General features: G+C 37.7%; 4 protein-coding genes across 4 annotated transcripts; 1 reads left to right on the top strand and 3 right to left on the bottom strand.

The window, feature by feature from the left end:
- Nucleotides 1-374: 374 nt before the first annotated feature.
- LOC137717447 (putative magnesium transporter NIPA4) lies at nucleotides 375-5,412 on the bottom strand. The gene is made up of 9 exons (XM_068456824.2): nucleotides 4,902-5,412; nucleotides 4,082-4,138; nucleotides 3,188-3,278; nucleotides 2,955-3,115; nucleotides 2,686-2,813; nucleotides 2,438-2,575; nucleotides 1,401-1,493; nucleotides 928-1,033; nucleotides 375-769 (listed from the first exon to the last, which is right to left on the bottom strand). The coding sequence occupies exons 1-9, from the start codon at nucleotides 5,074-5,076 to the stop codon at nucleotides 663-665; spliced, it is 1,056 nt and encodes a 351-aa protein (XP_068312925.1). The 5' UTR covers nucleotides 5,077-5,412; the 3' UTR covers nucleotides 375-662.
- A 1,949-nt stretch (nucleotides 5,413-7,361) lies between these two features.
- Nucleotides 7,362-10,211, bottom strand: LOC137717961 (nifU-like protein 2, chloroplastic). The gene is made up of 4 exons (XM_068457483.2): nucleotides 10,036-10,211; nucleotides 9,822-9,933; nucleotides 8,589-8,899; nucleotides 7,362-7,896 (listed from the first exon to the last, which is right to left on the bottom strand). Exons 1-4 carry the CDS (start codon nucleotides 10,093-10,095, stop codon nucleotides 7,708-7,710), a joined length of 672 nt encoding a protein of 223 aa, XP_068313584.2. The 5' UTR covers nucleotides 10,096-10,211; the 3' UTR covers nucleotides 7,362-7,707.
- Nucleotides 10,212-11,791: 1,580 nt separating this feature from the next.
- LOC137717222 (uncharacterized) lies at nucleotides 11,792-12,838 on the bottom strand. Its single transcript, XM_068456514.2, has one exon. It carries the CDS (start codon nucleotides 12,796-12,798, stop codon nucleotides 11,968-11,970), a length of 831 nt encoding a protein of 276 aa, XP_068312615.2. The 5' UTR covers nucleotides 12,799-12,838; the 3' UTR covers nucleotides 11,792-11,967.
- A 794-nt stretch (nucleotides 12,839-13,632) lies between these two features.
- On the top strand, nucleotides 13,633-16,938 carry LOC137717451 (uncharacterized protein At5g49945). The gene is made up of 3 exons (XM_068456829.2): nucleotides 13,633-14,919; nucleotides 16,199-16,402; nucleotides 16,489-16,938. The coding sequence occupies exons 1-3, from the start codon at nucleotides 13,867-13,869 to the stop codon at nucleotides 16,717-16,719; spliced, it is 1,488 nt and encodes a 495-aa protein (XP_068312930.2). The 5' UTR covers nucleotides 13,633-13,866; the 3' UTR covers nucleotides 16,720-16,938.
- The last annotated feature ends 161 nt before the right edge of the window (nucleotides 16,939-17,099 follow it).

The raw sequence follows: 17,099 nt of genomic DNA, 5'->3' as shown, positions 1-17,099 counted from the left end.
CAAAATTAATTTTTGAATTTTAGAGAGTAAAATAACGAGGCAATATGTATTTATGAAGTAAAATCAAACTCACGAAACGCAATATGATTCCGTATTTATAGTTCACGTGATAGGGAAAATTTACAATGCAATGTTTTCAATGCAGCGTGAAATGAACGAGGTGAGATGTATTTAGAGGTTTCCCTCCCTTAAAACAAACGAAAACAAGATCACACGGTTTCAAGTTTCAACCCAAAAATAAGAAGGAATTTCATGCGGTAGCCTCTGCACCAAGAAAGGCGCTATACAACCGTGAACACCGTCATTATCCAAGGTATCCAACGTTCATTGGGACCGCAATAACAAGTAGTACAGAGACAATAAACACAAGTTCAGGGAGGAAAGGGGGTTGTGATTTTCTTCAGAAATTCATTGAATGGCAAGTGTTAGCCAAGATACACCGCATAACCGATTCGCGCAAAATTACAATCTAGGCGAATATCTTTCTCAAGAAGTGGGCTGTAACTGTAACAAAAAGGAGGAAACTCTTACCAATCTCTGAAAGTATCGAAAAACATATGATTCGGTAGGTGGGCTAGATACGATGCTCCGTAGAATACAGATTCGCTTAGCAAGGTCCTCAAGAAAGAAGCAACCAAGCTTGTGGGGAAGGCAGATGTCAGCTATAAGGAATTATTCTGCCGTCTAAGAGGGATGCCTTCAGAACCATCGATTCCATCTTCATCTGCATGCTTAGATAGTCGCACGGAGGACATTGATGTTGGCAAACCTACAAAATTTGATAAAATAACCAATCCAAGGTTCAGAATCCATTAAAAAAAATTAATTGTTCTCGTGAAATACCAAACACCCAACCACAGGTCCGTTTGTTAACAATCTAAGATTGACGGTAAACCATCAGTGACAAAAATATTTAAGGAAACATACCGTCAACCATATCCTTCGTTCTGTGAAGAAGAAAAGTTCCTCCAAGGATGGTCACAAACCCACACATTTCGGTGATAACCTGAGTTGGACTCTGTCTGTCCCAATCCTGAAAGTACAGAATGCCCCATGATAAGTTGCAAATGGAAATCTATTCATGTGAAATATTGTAACACGGGTAGAAGAAAAGGAAATCTGGATTATTCAAAACAAAAACACAGAAACTATATGGGCTAGAGAGAGAGAGAGAGAGAGATAACGAACAACTTTTTTCTTTGAAAAAGACAAAGAAAGATTAGGAGGACTAGCTTATAATTTCAATTTATAGAGAGGGCAGCATAAATGAACCCCTGTATGAGATATATTTCATGACAGACGAGTTCTAACTCTAAATAATGAGAGAAACTATATTTACAAACCAAAAAGAAACAGAGAAATAGAGGGGGTACCAATACAATCTGTGAAAAAGAACATACCTTGAACATGATAACGCTAGCCAGAATAGTTAGTGATGTGAACATAACATAGTATATAGGAGATACCACAGCTGTGTTGAAAGTATCAAGTGCCTGCGACGGAAAGGAAAACACTAATCAAAATACATAGGAGGTGAAAACCAGACTCCTCATTAAATGAGTTAAGGGTATCTTAAACTGAGATGTCAAATGATCAAAACCAAACTTTCAATGGCCTATATGGCAAGTTAAAGTCCAACGTCCAGTTTCTACTCCAACCAATGTTTGAATTATTATTCTCTTACCATACCTAAGTTCTTGTATAATTTCTTAGGACTGGGCTACCTCGTCATCTATGATAGTTATTTAGATTGCTGGTCATTTAACCAATTCTCTATGTTTGTAATGTTGGATTGAATCAGTTTCCTATCCAAAAGAACCGGAACAGTTATCAGGGAGTAATACTTGTTGAGTATGAAATTACAAAAACACTTGCTTACAAAGAAACCAATACCCACAATCACACAATGTATCTATTGCAGTTTAGCCACAATAAAGCATATCTGCATATCGTTGATGAAAATCTGTGACATACTGCATTGTTACGCTAGCTGTGGACAAAAAAGAATGCAAATGTGGAAGAACCAAGAAAGTAACAACTTCATGATTAGACTTTTTCCAATTTCAGGCCTTCCTCAATAATCCTTAGATCATTTTCCGATTGTTGGCATTATCATTAAGTTTTTTATCTTTCATTTTTTCTCTGTTTGAAAATTTTTATTGGGTGAGAGGACAAAGTGTCAACTAAAAGCATTTTTGAAAGACTAAGACTTGCGTTTGGCCAAAAGAAGTAATCCTTAAGATAACTAATTTATTTGGGTAAGCACAAAAGTTATGATAGCTGAAATGTATACCAAAGTGTAGGAATAAACTAGTTGGTTCATGCTTGACAACAACAACTTCAAGCATGTCCAAGTGTTTATTTGGAAGATCAAAATAATAACAAATATAAATATAATAAATAATAACACAAGGACAGAAAAATGACTAATACTAACCTTATTCAAATAATTCATTTGGGTAAGCACACAAGAAATGACAACTAAAGTGAAGACCCAAGTTTGGGGGTAAACTAGCTGATTCATGCCTGATAATGTCAACTTCAAAGCAATTCCAAGTGCTTTAACACTCATGACCTGTCAAAGGACACCTTTAGAGTTTGAAAAAACACATTTGAGAAGAGGACGGCATGACACAGATAAAGCACGAGTACTTGAAATTTACAGAAGTATACAGCAATACATACCGATAAGGAACCAACAAGGGAACAAACTCCAATGTAGACCATTATGTGTGTATGGCCATATTGCGGGATAAAGTGGAATATAAGTATAAACACAGCAGTTATGACCAAAGCTGCATACAAGAGAAAACCTACAAGGAACAAGTATGATTATCGGAAATTATCCCTTTTCCTTTTAATGTAGCCAAAAGAGCAACAACAATACATTAATACACAAATTAAGAATAAAATACAATAAAAGAACAATTAGATGCAGAAAATGACCCAATTACCTGGTTCCATGGCAAGATCCCAAACTTCTGTAACAGATTCAATCATACGTTCTTGAGGAGCGTGTAAAACAATTGTTGTAGAACCCACAACACACAAAGCGCAACCAAGAACACCGAAAATATGAAGCCTCTCACGTAAAATAATATGTGCAAGCACAGCACTGCAAGATAATATTGCGATCAGCACTAAACACTAAGAAGCAACCATATGGATGAATGAATTTTTATCATGCCTGATAATTATGCTGAGAGCACCAAGAGGAGTTACTAGTATAGCTGGTGCAAATGCATAAGCCGCAAAATTAGCAATTTCCCCAACAATCACTGTCAAAATGGCAATTGTCAGTCAGAATCTTTCTTTTCAAAAATAAGTTCATGACTATAAGACACATAAATACCCATTTGGTTCCTTGGACTATAAAATGCTTGTTTCTGTGGTCAGCTATAACTTTGCAAGTAGATAATAGAGAACAATCTGTCGTTCCTATTTATTTTCCTGAGAAATAAACTACTTTATTGCAACAATAAACTTTATTGCAACAATAAACTAGAAAACCATGCTAAGTCACCCCGAAGCTTTGATTGGATTCTAGTCACACTGAGGTTAATGAGTAAACTGCAGACATTGGTCTACAAATTGCCTCCGTTGGTCTATTGTTTCCGGCGGGAAGGAATGATTTTACTGTCAATGCTCTCTGAAAATGCTTGAATTTCCCTCACCAAGGTTAGCCAAAACTAGAAGTATACCCTTAAAGACTTAAAGTTATAGATCATGAAGTAATTTTCAATGACAGGTGTGCCCACTTATTCATGTCTAATGGTGTAAAAGGCTTTCCCTGAATTACGATCCAGTAAAATAAATTTCCCCAACGCCCTTTCTTTCCCTGATTTTGAAGCTTGTCTAGAAGTGTACCAGTTTTACTGCATCAAACATTTGTCCACTATGATCCACATTTTGTATGTTCAGTGTACTACACACACGTCAGAAAATGTCATTTGTTTTTCTATACTATTCAAAACACCTTCAGTACCTTTCAGTAACATAAATAGAAATAATAGTCCGACAGAGAAACAAATTATTGGTTTTCATTGATCACGTAACTGAAAAAGAGAAATATTCAACTCACTCGTTATCATGCCCACCCACCAAAGTGGCTCGTATAGGTACGAATATCCTCCAACTCCTGCCAAACATGTAAAATGATTCATACCAATTATCCACGGTCAAACACAAACGGAATATGGAAACGCATAAAGCACAAAGAATAGACAAGAACCAAAGGCATGAAAGAAAAGCTGAAATTATCTAGAGCATACAAAAACCAAGTGCTGTCTATATGTTGTTCGGATACTGGGATTTTTTTTATCACAACAGCTAAGGTGATGCATTAAAATACCACAGAAGTAAAACAGGAGAAATATGACATGATCAGTAACATGCCATATAAAAAGAAGAAAACACCCATAAACTAATAATCAATGGACTTGAATCATAAGTGTCAATATCCTGAAAATGTTCTATCATAACATTCTTCTACACAAGATTAGCTGCTAACAATCACTTAGACACCATATTGCAATACTTGATTTGATAAATGATTTCGGGATGAAAGATATATAAAATTTTCAATTCGAATCAACTGAGTCATAGATTTGTAGTGTAACAAAAAAAAGTGAAGCCAAGTGATTGTAATCAAGTGATACTTCAATTAACTTATAAAGTTCAATCTACTAAATAGAACAGCCTTGCCCACCAATCTGGACTGGTTTACATTCCAACCCATATTCCATTTTTCACTCGATTCGCCGTAAATTTTGAAACTTACAACAATTCGAGCACAAACTCAAACACCCAATTGCTCCATTGACAATCCCACATCAGAATAATATAAAGTTGAGAAATTGAACTTTATAAGTGACCCAGACAAGCATATTTGAATTACGAACCTGCTCTGATGCCAGAAGCCCCGGCCTTTTTCAATCCCTTCTTCTTCACAATGAAACTAGCACCGATAAACAAACTTGAAGACAAAGCAAGAATCAAACCCTTGATGTTGTCAGAGGACATCCCCTTGTACGAGTCTCTCCAGCTCATCGGGGGGCTCTGACCCTCGGTCGCCATGGCCGAGAAAAACCCCAAATTCAAAAACCCTAAAAACCTCCTCTTTCTTCTTCTTATCTGCTCACACGCTTCGAGTGTATCATTACTTTCGCAAAAGTGCAAAATACCCCCGAAATGAGGGGCCGATTTTTTATCGGCCGGGACTCGGAGTGAGTTGGGAAAGCACGCTCGCTCGCTGGATCGTCGTTTTACAGCATACAGAGATGTAGATGGAGAAGCGGTTGAAGATAATGTCGGCGCTGGGAGTTGGCGGTGACTACTGAAATTATATACAGCTGTAGCAGATCGGAAGGCGAAGGGGAGAGAGAGAGAGAGAGGTGGTGTGTCGTGTCGGGTATGCTGGGAATCGAATAAATTTGGATTTTTATTAGGTAGTTCTATTAACTCCCCATAAAATTAAGAAAGAAAAATTAATGGAAAAACTTGAAAACTTTGAGTTTTAACGATAAAAATAAAATAAAGGGTAAAATGAATGGTATCATGATTGATTTTTTAGTGTAAAAATATGATTTTTTATTAAAATAAACAGTATCAATAGTTTTTCGTTAAAGTTCACATTTATGAAGACACTCATACTTCCATTTTTACACTTAAACTACCTCTTTTACTCCTATTTGAATTAAGTCTGCAATAAATAAAGGGTGGTGTTATTCATATGTTCATTTTTATTTCTCATGTCTCTTTTAATTTTTGGTTGTTTGATCGAATAAATTGAAGAAGATCAATAAACAAAAAAAATTAATAAGAATGTGAGAGAAGCAAAAAGTACTGAGTGAATAGCACTACTCTAAATAAAATAAAAAAGAAAACTAATAAAAAGGGATGTTAACGATAATGACAAAATAAAATATAAAGTGAATAGTATCAGAATTGGCTTTTTAGTGTAAAAATATAATTTTCGTTAAAATAAACAATACCGAAATTTTTTTTTGTTAAAACTCATAAATAAAAAGGGATAGTGCTATGGGAGTTCTCAGCATGTCCATGTCCGGGGAGGAAATCCGAGGTGGGTGCTCGTCGAATTAGGTTGTTTGGCGTTTCTTTTCCCGGTGCTGGTGGTGCTGGTGCTGGTGCTGGGTGGCTTAAGAAGAATGAGGGATAAAGCTGGAATTTTAAGAGGATTATTTTAATGTGGAATGTTTTTTTTTATTATTTTTTAACCCGGTTGTTCCCATAATAACGACTTCACTCCGACCAAAGGTTGATGAGCGCAATACTCCATCTTTTGATCATTTTCTTTACTTCCTAATTATGTCAATTTTCAACCCAAACAAATCATGTAAATTTTTAGGGTAAGCTCAAATTTTACCTTTACCCTAAACCTTTTGGGTTCATGTGAAGTTGGCATATATGAACCTTTCTAACCATTTGAAAGACTGTCTTGGTTCGAATGTTTCGGACACGTGACAAGAGTATGTATCTTTAGGGTTGCAAGAACACACAGTTCATCCGTGACTCTCGAATGTGTCAACGATATATTAATCCCTTTTTATTTGGAAATTTAACGAAAAAGCTCCGTTCACTTTAACAAAAAATCACATTTTAACATTAAAAAATCAATCATGATACTATTCACTTTACCATTTATTTTGTCCTTATCGTTAAAATTCAAAATTTTTAAACTTTTTTCATCATTTTTCTTTTTTTATTTTTTAGATAGAAACAGAATGATTAGAGTTTTTCAATTGAATCACATAATTTATCAACCACAAGGTTACTACTTTCTGTGTAGGTGTGTAGCTACCTGTCTCATGCGTTGTACCAAATATAGAGTGAAGTAAAACCTCAACCCAAACCTATTCAACTAATGACGGAAGCCAATGTGACTTGGCCGTGCTATCCACGCATCCATTGTTATCTCCCACACCCCATGTTGATTTTTGTCCTTTGATCTTTTTCAATTCATTTGATCCGCAAGCCGAAAACTAATGGGAGGTAAAAAAACAGTGTGGTAAGCACCACCCATGTCAGTATTACTGAGTTTGTACATACATTGTTTGACTGTTAATTCGCCTTCGATATATTCATTTGTTCATCAAATTGTGTACTTTCTTACAAAACCCAGAAAACCCTTTTTCATGTAACTTTTTACTTTCAATTTGGATCAACTTTTTTCGTATATTCCTTCAACACGCATTAAATCTCGTGGGTTATCCAATTCTAGACACGAAACAAGCCCTTAGTAATCGGTGCTCATATCAAATTTTGAGAAGTGTACATCTTTTGAAGCTCATTTCGAGGTTATATTCCAAATTAAATGGAAATCTGCAGACCAACATTTTCCATTTGACACCAGAAACCAGCCCGTGACTAATACTAGAGCTGGTTGAATTCATTATCAGAAAACAAGTAACTGGAACTATACAGCCATGAATCAATAAGAATATCGGGAGTTTGACAGCGGCCCCCTGAAATATCTCAATGAACACGAGAAGAACACAAGGAGCTCTCAACGATTACATCTAATTCAGGTATTGCTCCACTATTGCATCACAGTAATTAACTGTGCATGTTTATCCTATTTGTAAAGATTTGCAGAATACATCATCTCTATTGCACAAGATGCGAGTTTTTGGAAGAAAAAATGCAGCAATATCATCTGGCGTACCTCTTTGCTTCGGCTCAAAAATGTCACAGTAGTTGAACTGCTGCAATGGATGGGATTTTCTCCCTCAACTTCTGCGTGACCGCCACCCTGACAGTCATTACCCCAGCAGCTGGACCTGTGATACGCACCTTCACTATAGGATCCTCGATTGTCACAAGTTCAAGAGATCCACCTGCTGCCCCTACCAAGTAGGGTCTAATTTCTTCAAGTACCTGAAACAAAATTGTACATATAAATACATAAGATGGAAACCTTAAATCAAGAACCAAACTTCCTCAACTTTTCGGTAACTTGGGCCGGTATTATGCTTGGAACTCATTCTCAATGCGAAATTGTTATCTTTCGTATTAGCCTTCAAATACACAGTGGACCTTAAGAAAGACTACAAATCCAAGTTACTGGCAAAGATTTCGTGTTTTAATGTCTTGAGCTTCTTTGAGCAAGTCCATGATACACACTGGATATCATCACTATACTAATAACCAGGCCAAGAAACAAGGTAAATTACTAATAGCCCACTGCAAAAGCACTTGACCACCCAAGAAATGACGAGGAAGAAAATTAAGGTCGGTAGCAGGCACTGGAGCAGTATAATAATTAAACTAGACAAACAAAGTAAGGTTTCTTTATTGGTAGTGATAAAGGGAAAAGGATTTCAGAATCCCCAGAAATTATGAGACAAATGAAACAAACACCGCTAAACAACTCTCTTATATATTGTACTGGTTCAATTTTCTATATCAAATTCAAATAAACTCAGGAATACTTTTTTCTTAAACCTAAACCCTAAATGGACCATCTAAAGGAAAGCCCTTCTACTTTATGCGCGAAGCAGATAACATGAAAAAGTATATCCAATTTTATTACTAAATGGGTGTGTTTACGACTTCAAAAGAAATATCACCTTCTCTATATTTTCTTCATTCAGCTCGAGCCCTGTTTCTTCATCAGCTATTGCTTCCACTGCAACTATTTCAGGGATCTTTTCCATTAAACGACGCTCAATACCCATTTTCATTGTCACAACAGAGCTTGGACAGGAGCCACATGCTCCCTCTAGCTTCAACCACACTACATTTCCGTCAATCTCATGTAACGACACATTTCCTCCGTCAGAAATGAGATATGGCCGGATTTCATCCAATACACTTTCAACATTCTCTGCAGTCAGTGGCAATTCGACCGCTGAATTCGGAGTAGCAACCACCTTAATTACTGTACAACAATAATATATAGATGACCATCAAACATCCAACTAGGGAAATTATGAACCAGTGAATATGGCAAACGTGGAGTTCATGTCCTTATTTAACGTACATATTGGATTTGACTATTTTTTTATCCGGAAGAATAAGTTGTCAACGTTGCAAATTAAAGAGCAACTGTGGACGTCCCATGATGTCTTCTTACTCGTAAGACTTCACAAGGGTTCCATACCCTAAAATTTCTAACAAACAATTCCATCTTTGGGTTATCGTACTAACTAATCATCAGATTCATCAGTCATTACTTTCAACCTGACACTCAATTTGGGAATATTCATGCGACGTCACTGGATTGACTCACACCAGCATCCACAAAGCAAGAAAAGCATGGCAACCATTAACAACAAAGTTCATGTTGCAAGTTCCACAAGGTACACAGAATTACAAAATCATAATATATTGTCATCAAAAAGTGCGTAGTATATCAATGTTGAATTCTACAGTTGATTCAGTCCGACGTGCGTAGTTAATTGAGTTCAATCAAACATTATAGCAAAATAGAACAGCCGGGAAAAGCTGAAAAAGAAATAATTAAAAGCTCGTTTGGAAGTAATTTAAAAAATGGTTAAAAGCGTTCTTTGGTAAAATTGTTTTTTGGATTCCAAAAACACTTAAAAATGTTTTTTTTGTAAAAAACACTAGTTATGCGCTTTTCCAAGAAGCATTCCAAGTGTTTTCCATGATTCACTTGTATTTTTATTAAAGATTGGTTCTAAAATAGTCATTTTAAAAGCAGAAGCCCTAATATTAGTATAACAAATCAACCAAACATTAATTGATTGATTACAAACACATATACAGATATATATATATATATATATATATATATAATGCATAAAAATGATAGATTTCGAAATAAAAAAGAAACTGACCAAGGCTGCGTGAAGGTGAAGGTAACCGAACCCGTGAGCTAGGCAGCACCAGATTACGCCCCCTACTGAAAGATACACAGAAGCCTGAACCTCCAAACAATAAACTACAACTCTGCAGGAAAATTAAAAGTGAAAAGTCAGAAATTAAAAGAAAAAAATAGAAGAAGCAATTGAATTGATTTGTTTCTGGAAGTGAAGGGAAATCGAGGAAGACCGTGGAAAGTGGGTGTTGGAGTCTGCAGTACGGCGGCGAATTGAGAAGCATCGCTCTCATCTCGAATAAAAGATACCGCTGTGATTTCTTCTCTGTTCTTATTTTCTTTTCCTTTCTTTTTGGATTTTCTCAGGAACCAAACAGGTACGTCGTAGGAGAAGGAGCTCGAAGTAACGCCGGTGAGTTTCCTTTTGTTTTATTTCTGTCTCAGTGGTAAAATGGGAAACTAGGAAATTTGTTTCGATCCCATCCGTAGAAAATCACGAGTAATTTAATCAACGGTGATGAGAAAGATGACAAGTGCTACCAGCCTACTGCCATCCGTTCTCCCGAAAAATTGACCGCTCGAAAACACTTTGCTAGTTTCATGGTATGCTGCCACGTGACAGACGTGTTCTTTTTGTTTTTTTTCTTTTCTTTTTTTGTTTTTTTGGTTGTTGGCCAAGTATGATTTTAAAGGGAATTCTCACTTTACCGCATGAAATATGCGCTTTTCAAATTTTTATATGTAAATGTATTTTATAAGTGTTATTAATATTTTAAAAATCACATTTTACATTTATTACAAATGTATTTTTTTTTCAAATATATAAAGTTTGGAGTGTAAAATGAGATTTTTGACCCACCAATAACAATTCTCATTTTTTTATATGAGTTTTATATCTAAAATGGCCTAGCACACATGTTAGACTTTCCAAATCTCTATTAACTCGTGACCTAGCACACATGTGAACAATGACTAGGCACTACGTGTCACTGTGGTCTCATGTGGATGATAAAAAATTAAAAGAAATTAATTCCACTTAGACCATCTCCAAATGAGATGTCAAATTTTAAACATAAAATTTAAATTTGAAGGCTTATGTGGCACATTGATCTTTTTATAAATTTTGTTCTTCAATCGATATATCAAATTTAAACTATTATTTATTACATTATTTACTTTTTATAGTTGTAATTAGTATTTTAAAATAAAAGATAACTATTAAAATTATAAAATGTATTTATTAATTACTAAAAATAGATTTGAAGCTACTGTCAAATTTGACAACAACTTCCTTTGTTGCCTTTTCATGTCATGCCACATAGGAATTGTCATTTGGGTTGGAAAACACTAGTGGTGTCTTTTATTACTGTTATTGCTCATGTGGACCTTTTGACATCTCATTTGAATATGTTCTTAAAGCCACAATGACGCCTAACACAAACCAAGGGTTCATATCACTTACTTTAATTTTTGCCAAACCAGGAGCCTAGATCCCTCTTTCCCTTTCTTCAACGGCCCAAATCTCTAAATCCTTGGTCTTCAAACAAATGAACCCTTTTTTTCAAATGAATTTGGAGCTTGTTTGGATGCATTTTTTAAATAACTGAAAGCGTTTTTGATGAAAATGATTTTAGAACTAATCATTAGTAAATATGCAAGTAAATCCTGGGAAAACACTTAAAGTGCTTCTTGGAAGAAGCACATAAATAGTGCTTCTTGTAGAAAATACTTTAAGTGCTTTTGAAACCCAAAAATATTTTCTCTAAAAGAGCCTTTAGTAATTTTAAAAGCACATCCAAATATGCCCTGGTCTCCGATGTATCAAAGCTCAGTTTCAAATGTGAATGTTTAACTTTTTTATTTTTTATTTTTAACAAACGATATTACTACATTAAGGGAAAGATGATGGATTTAACCTCGCAATGGACTAGCAACAATGTGTTTCAAATTCGTATTTGACGAAAATCAAACTTAGAAACGCGAACAGAATTAACAAATACTGCTTAATTATATCACATATAAATTTGAAAACAATATCAAACAAACATTTGCAATTTCAATACAACATATTACATGATATCATATCTATTCCCCATGCAAGTATTTTTCTTCCCCTTTTGGATTGATGATATATCGAAGAAATTAAACACGATTTAAATCAAGATTTAGTAGTAAAATTGCGGAGACGAATAAAGAGGGTTACGAAAAGCAGTGGACGACCCTTTTCTCCAGCAAAGTAAATCTTGCACCAGAGGGACAATAGGCTTCTTCTTCATTGGTTTCTTCTCTCTTTTCCCTCCAACGTGGTCGTAGCCGGCTCCGACAGGGTCGTAGTCGGCTCCTCCTTGTTTCTTAGTAGTTCCAATGCCCAATATTTGAGCCAAAGACATAGAGTCCTCCATCCTTATCATCCACTCCCTCTTGTTCCTCTCTTCAACATTCTCTCTCAGATTTGGTGATGATCTTGTAGTTGTAGCCACTTGCAGCACGTTACTCGCCTTTGCCGCCGCATCTGCCTCTGCTCGAGCCAACTTGGACATGTTCTTGTGAAGCTCCGCGTTCAGCGACGCCAACGCGACCTCGGTTTCCGACTCTCTCTCCTTCAGCATCTTCAGCTCCACCTTCGTTTCCTCTAGCTCCGCCTCAAGCTTCTTTAGAGTGTCCATAACTGCTACTTTCTCCTCGCGATCACCATCACTACTATTTTTTACGTCTTCGCTTTCTTCATAATTCGGCAGCGACAAGTTCGGTGACGGAGGAGTAGTAGGCCTGCTTTGGACAATATTATTGGCGCATGGCGGTTTAGGGGATGAAAACATTTCTCTGAGAAGAAGGCGCTCGCCCAAGATGGCGACGGCTTCTTTGACGGAGTTGAAGGGTCGGGAAGTGTCGACATTGGCGTGGTGATCGTTAACATGGAGTGGGGTTAGGGCAGCTGCTCCTCCCGCTGGGTTTTCTTGAGGAAGCTGCGGGGAGTGCTGGGTTTCCGATTCCATGGATATGTCCTGATGGAAAATGGTGTGTAGGGAATCGAGGACATGAAGATATATTTCATGATGATTGGGTAGGGTTTGGTTGGCATGGGCTTTCTTTGCTTGCACTTCAAAATTTGACAGAGTGAGAGTCTGTTTCAAGGTTAAGACAAAATAGGGTGGATGAGGACACCATAACTACTTATTGAAATTTGTACTGATCTAGTAACTTTGTCTTCAGGTTCGTGGATTGTAACATTTCACATTGCTCAGGAAGTAGATCCTCTAAGCCTTATATTTATATTTCCATTTTTACCTAGCACAATGCCTTTTGGGAGCTCACTGACTTTGGGTTCTATCGGAATTCCGAAGTTAAGCGAGTTCGTGCGAGAGCAATCCCAGGATAGGTGACCCATTAGGAAGTTTTCGTGTGAGTTCGTAGAAACAAAATGTGTCAAAAATGTTGCTTCATGTATCCTAATCAGAATTTAAAATAGTCATACTACTTGCTAACTTAATAATCATACCATGAACCATATTTGCCAAAGAGCTAATACGATGATAAATAGACAATTCTTTAGGTAATAACTGAAATCATGATTATGCATTTGATCAAATAATTTTCCAACTTTAATTTTTATTTAGGTTTACAAACGACAACGTTGGTAACGTTGGTGGATTAGAAAAGTAATGTGTTTCTGGTTAATAATAAATAAATAAATTAAGAGAAAAAAAGAAAAGGACAATTACTCATCTGATCACAATCATCACATGGTAACTCAATGGTTGGGACAAATCGTATTTCACACGTCACGTTTGATTTCGATTTTTGATGCTAAAAAATGGTAAATAGTGGCCAGAAATAGACTTACGGTCTTCGAAAAAATAGAATGTAGAATGTCGTAGCGAAATCACAAGTGGGTTTCTTCTCCTATTAAAAAAAAAAAGAAAATTGCCCAGTTGGTCACAACGTCGTATCCAACTGCCACATTCACTGAGATCAGCTGCGTGTGGGGTTTTCAGTACACACACGCTTCTTTCCTTCGTTCCTGTACTCTCTCTGCAACAAGAGCTGTATCAGGAGAAGCAAGCATGGCGTCACTCTCTTACACGCGCCTCCTCTCTCTCCTCTCCCTCTTCATCCTCCTGTTCCTCTTCTCCCACCTGTCCTTCTCTCCCTCCTCCGTCCTCGCCGCCGACTCGCAATTCGAAGGATTCGACGATGGCGACGAAATCGATGACGCCGACGCCGACGCCGACGACTCCTCACTCCCTCTTCCCACTCGCACCCGCCCTTCCCTCACCACCACCTCCCAACCCGACCCACCTCGCTCACCTGAACCCTCCGTACCCGACACGGATCCCAACCCGATTCCCGATTCGGATTCTCCATCCACCGATCTTCCCAAACCTTCCTCCACCAGCTTCGATTATTGGGACGAAGACGAGTTCGAAGGCCTCCCCGTCCAACCCCAGCAACCGCAGCAGAAACCGCCCCTCGACGACCCTGCAAGTACCGAAAATGCCACTCCCTCCTCCAATTCCGATCCCAAACCCTCCGCCGTTCCCAAGCCCCCCGCCGCTCCGAGATCCTTTGTTGTGGAGATCGCGTGCGGAGGGTTCCTGATCGTCTTCATCATCAACTACTTCACTGGGAAGCGGGTGAACGAGAACATTGCCCTGGCTTGGGCGGCGAAATTCGCCACCAAAGACTCGATTTTCGAGAAGAACTTCAGTCTTCTGGGCGTCGGAGACGGCGACGACTCACCCTTGCTGTTGAAGGAAGGTCAGAACGTGTTCAAGTTCTACGCGAGTGGGCGGAGGTGCTGCCAGGGGCTTCTGGCGACGATGGAGCTCAAAAGCCGCCACGATTTGATCTCCTCGATTTTCAACTTGGTGGTCCCCAGTAGGGACGAGATCAATATCGAGGTTTATATGAACGATGATGCGATGGACCACGTGGTTTTCGCCTTGGCAAGGAAGAAGTCGGCCAAGGCAATGCAGAAGGAGGTTGGGGACTTGCAGAAGTTTGCCGGGATAGTGTCTCCGCCTACCGGAAGGAAGTGGGTTTCTGAGGACCTGGCGGTTATCTCCGAATCGAAGGAAGTGGCTGGTGATTTGATCACTGAGGCTGTGCTCGAACAGGTCAGTTCATTTTCGTATTGGTACAAAATTCGGTTTTCCTTTTCGTTGATTAATCTGTTTTATGATTGCATTTAAATGGCATTTGGTTTGTGTGTTTATGTATTAGTTTGCACTTGAAATGAGTTTTCTTTCTAGTGTTTCGTAATTTTTCGTGATCATATGCAATGTATTTGATTGTGTAATTTAATTTGTGTTTGAATGTAGTGGTAGATAGGCTGTATATGCACGTATTCATCTTGATAATAAGATTATTTTTCTGTGATGATAATGCCGAACACCATATAAACTGCAAAAGTGAAAAGCAAACAACTTATGCTTTTTATAACAGTTGTTTTGATTCCATGAGGATGGCCAAACAGAGGTTCCAAGTTTCAATTTGTTAGGTGAAAGGAGCGAAAGGACCAGTGATTTAGTACTGTAAATGTGGAATTACATTACATTATCAATTTGGTATTTGCATTTTTTAATTGTCTAAGGGTTTTCGACCGTTTTTCTTCATCTGTTTGGGCTTTATCTGTTTGACCAATACTGTTAAACGCTGCTTAAGACACGCTTTCCTGTTCGTGCATACATTTTTTATCACAAAGGTGTTAGTACTAAATTTTGTAGTTTATATGTGGGAGTCCATAACTACCACTGAAGATATATAGATGGTATTGTTTTATCTTTTACGGATATATAGCGCAATTAATGTTAATAAAGGTCGAATTTTTTTTTTTTTTTTTTTTTTGCTGAATCGATTATGGTGGTTGAGAAATTTGTATTACTTTTGCATCACTCTCAGTCTCTCACACATTATTAAATGAAAGGTTGGCTGAACTCAAAAATCTCAATCAACCTTTCAGTGTAATGGGGCACAAACTGGGTGCTTGTTTCATTGTGACCTGATGGTTTTGTAAAACCTCGTTCTTATTTTTAATCTAAATTTTACTTCTAATGTTGGGTACTTCCCTTGTGTTTTCACTATCATGGTAGCCATAGCAAAGTCTCGCTCTGCATCAAATTTGTTTGAGTTAATAAGGGGTCTTGCATGTTTCTTTGGTCCTTTTTATCTTAGGTTCTCTCTTCTGTTCAATGTATCAATTGATCGAATTGCTTGGGATATTTAAAATCTTATGTTACCAAACCGGAACATTCAACTTCATCGTGATTCTGCCCTTTTACATTATTCCTCTTAGGTCACATTCTGCCTGAATTATCCATCCTGTTTCTTGATTCCGTACATCCTTTTATTAGTTGTTTACGCTTAGTTCCCCATTAATATGCCTGGCATTTGCAGGTTTTTGGTGAAAAGGCATTTCAGAAATTTGGAAAGGGTTTCATCTACATGCATTTTTCAGATCAACATCCAGGCTCGCGAAAAAAGATGCTGTTGTTCAAGTTTGCCCTACCAGATGCCGGTAACATGGCTGATATGACTCGACTGGTGGCTTTGGTACCTTATTATATTGATTTGATTGGGCGCTACAAGCTAAGCAGTCAGGTGGGTCAGCTTCCAGTTATATTGTGGAATCAAGTTTCGACAAAATTTCCATTTGGCCTTATTGTTTCTATTTCTGATTGTTGCAGGTTCGATCCAAAACTGAAGCAATCAGATCAAAGGCGGCTCAAGAGGCTTACAAAGAACTCCAAAATGCTAGGCAAGAAGCCTTGCAAAGAAAGAAGGCAGATCGGAAAAAGATGATGGAGGAGGCCGAGGCTAAGCTCAGTGCAGATAGTATTCGCAAGAGAGAAGCAAAAGAGCGTGCTCGTCAGATGAAGAAGGCAATGCCGAAAGTAAAAATGACCCGTGCTAGCTAGTTCATGAAATTACTCGTCATTTCTTTCCTCTTCATCTTCGTTTAAATATCTCAGGGTATTTTAGCCGAGTCATGTCCGCCGTAAGTTTTGGTTCCGCCCCCTCGCGGCCTTGTACTGTAACTGTCTGAATTTGTTCGACACTAACGTTACAACATGAGTAGGTTTTGAATATACCAAAATTCAATGCCGCCGGAACTCCCCAGCGTTTCTTTGTTGACATTTTCCGAAGCCACCGTTGTTACCTCGTCGATGCGGGTATTCAGGAGTTGTAGTGCCTAAGTTCATTTCTGCAAAACTCTTACGAAGGTATTTCTTTACCGAAAAGTGAATAGTTAGAGCAGAAAAACTGTGTTTGGGTTAAATCAATAAAACCTAAATTT

Source organism: Pyrus communis, chromosome 8, assembly GCF_041283825.1.
Source record: "Pyrus communis isolate YQ-2024b chromosome 8, ASM4128382v1, whole genome shotgun sequence".
In the NCBI taxonomy this organism is placed as follows: Eukaryota; Viridiplantae; Streptophyta; class Magnoliopsida; order Rosales; family Rosaceae; genus Pyrus; species Pyrus communis.
This window is presented reverse-complemented; position numbering and strand designations above follow the sequence as displayed.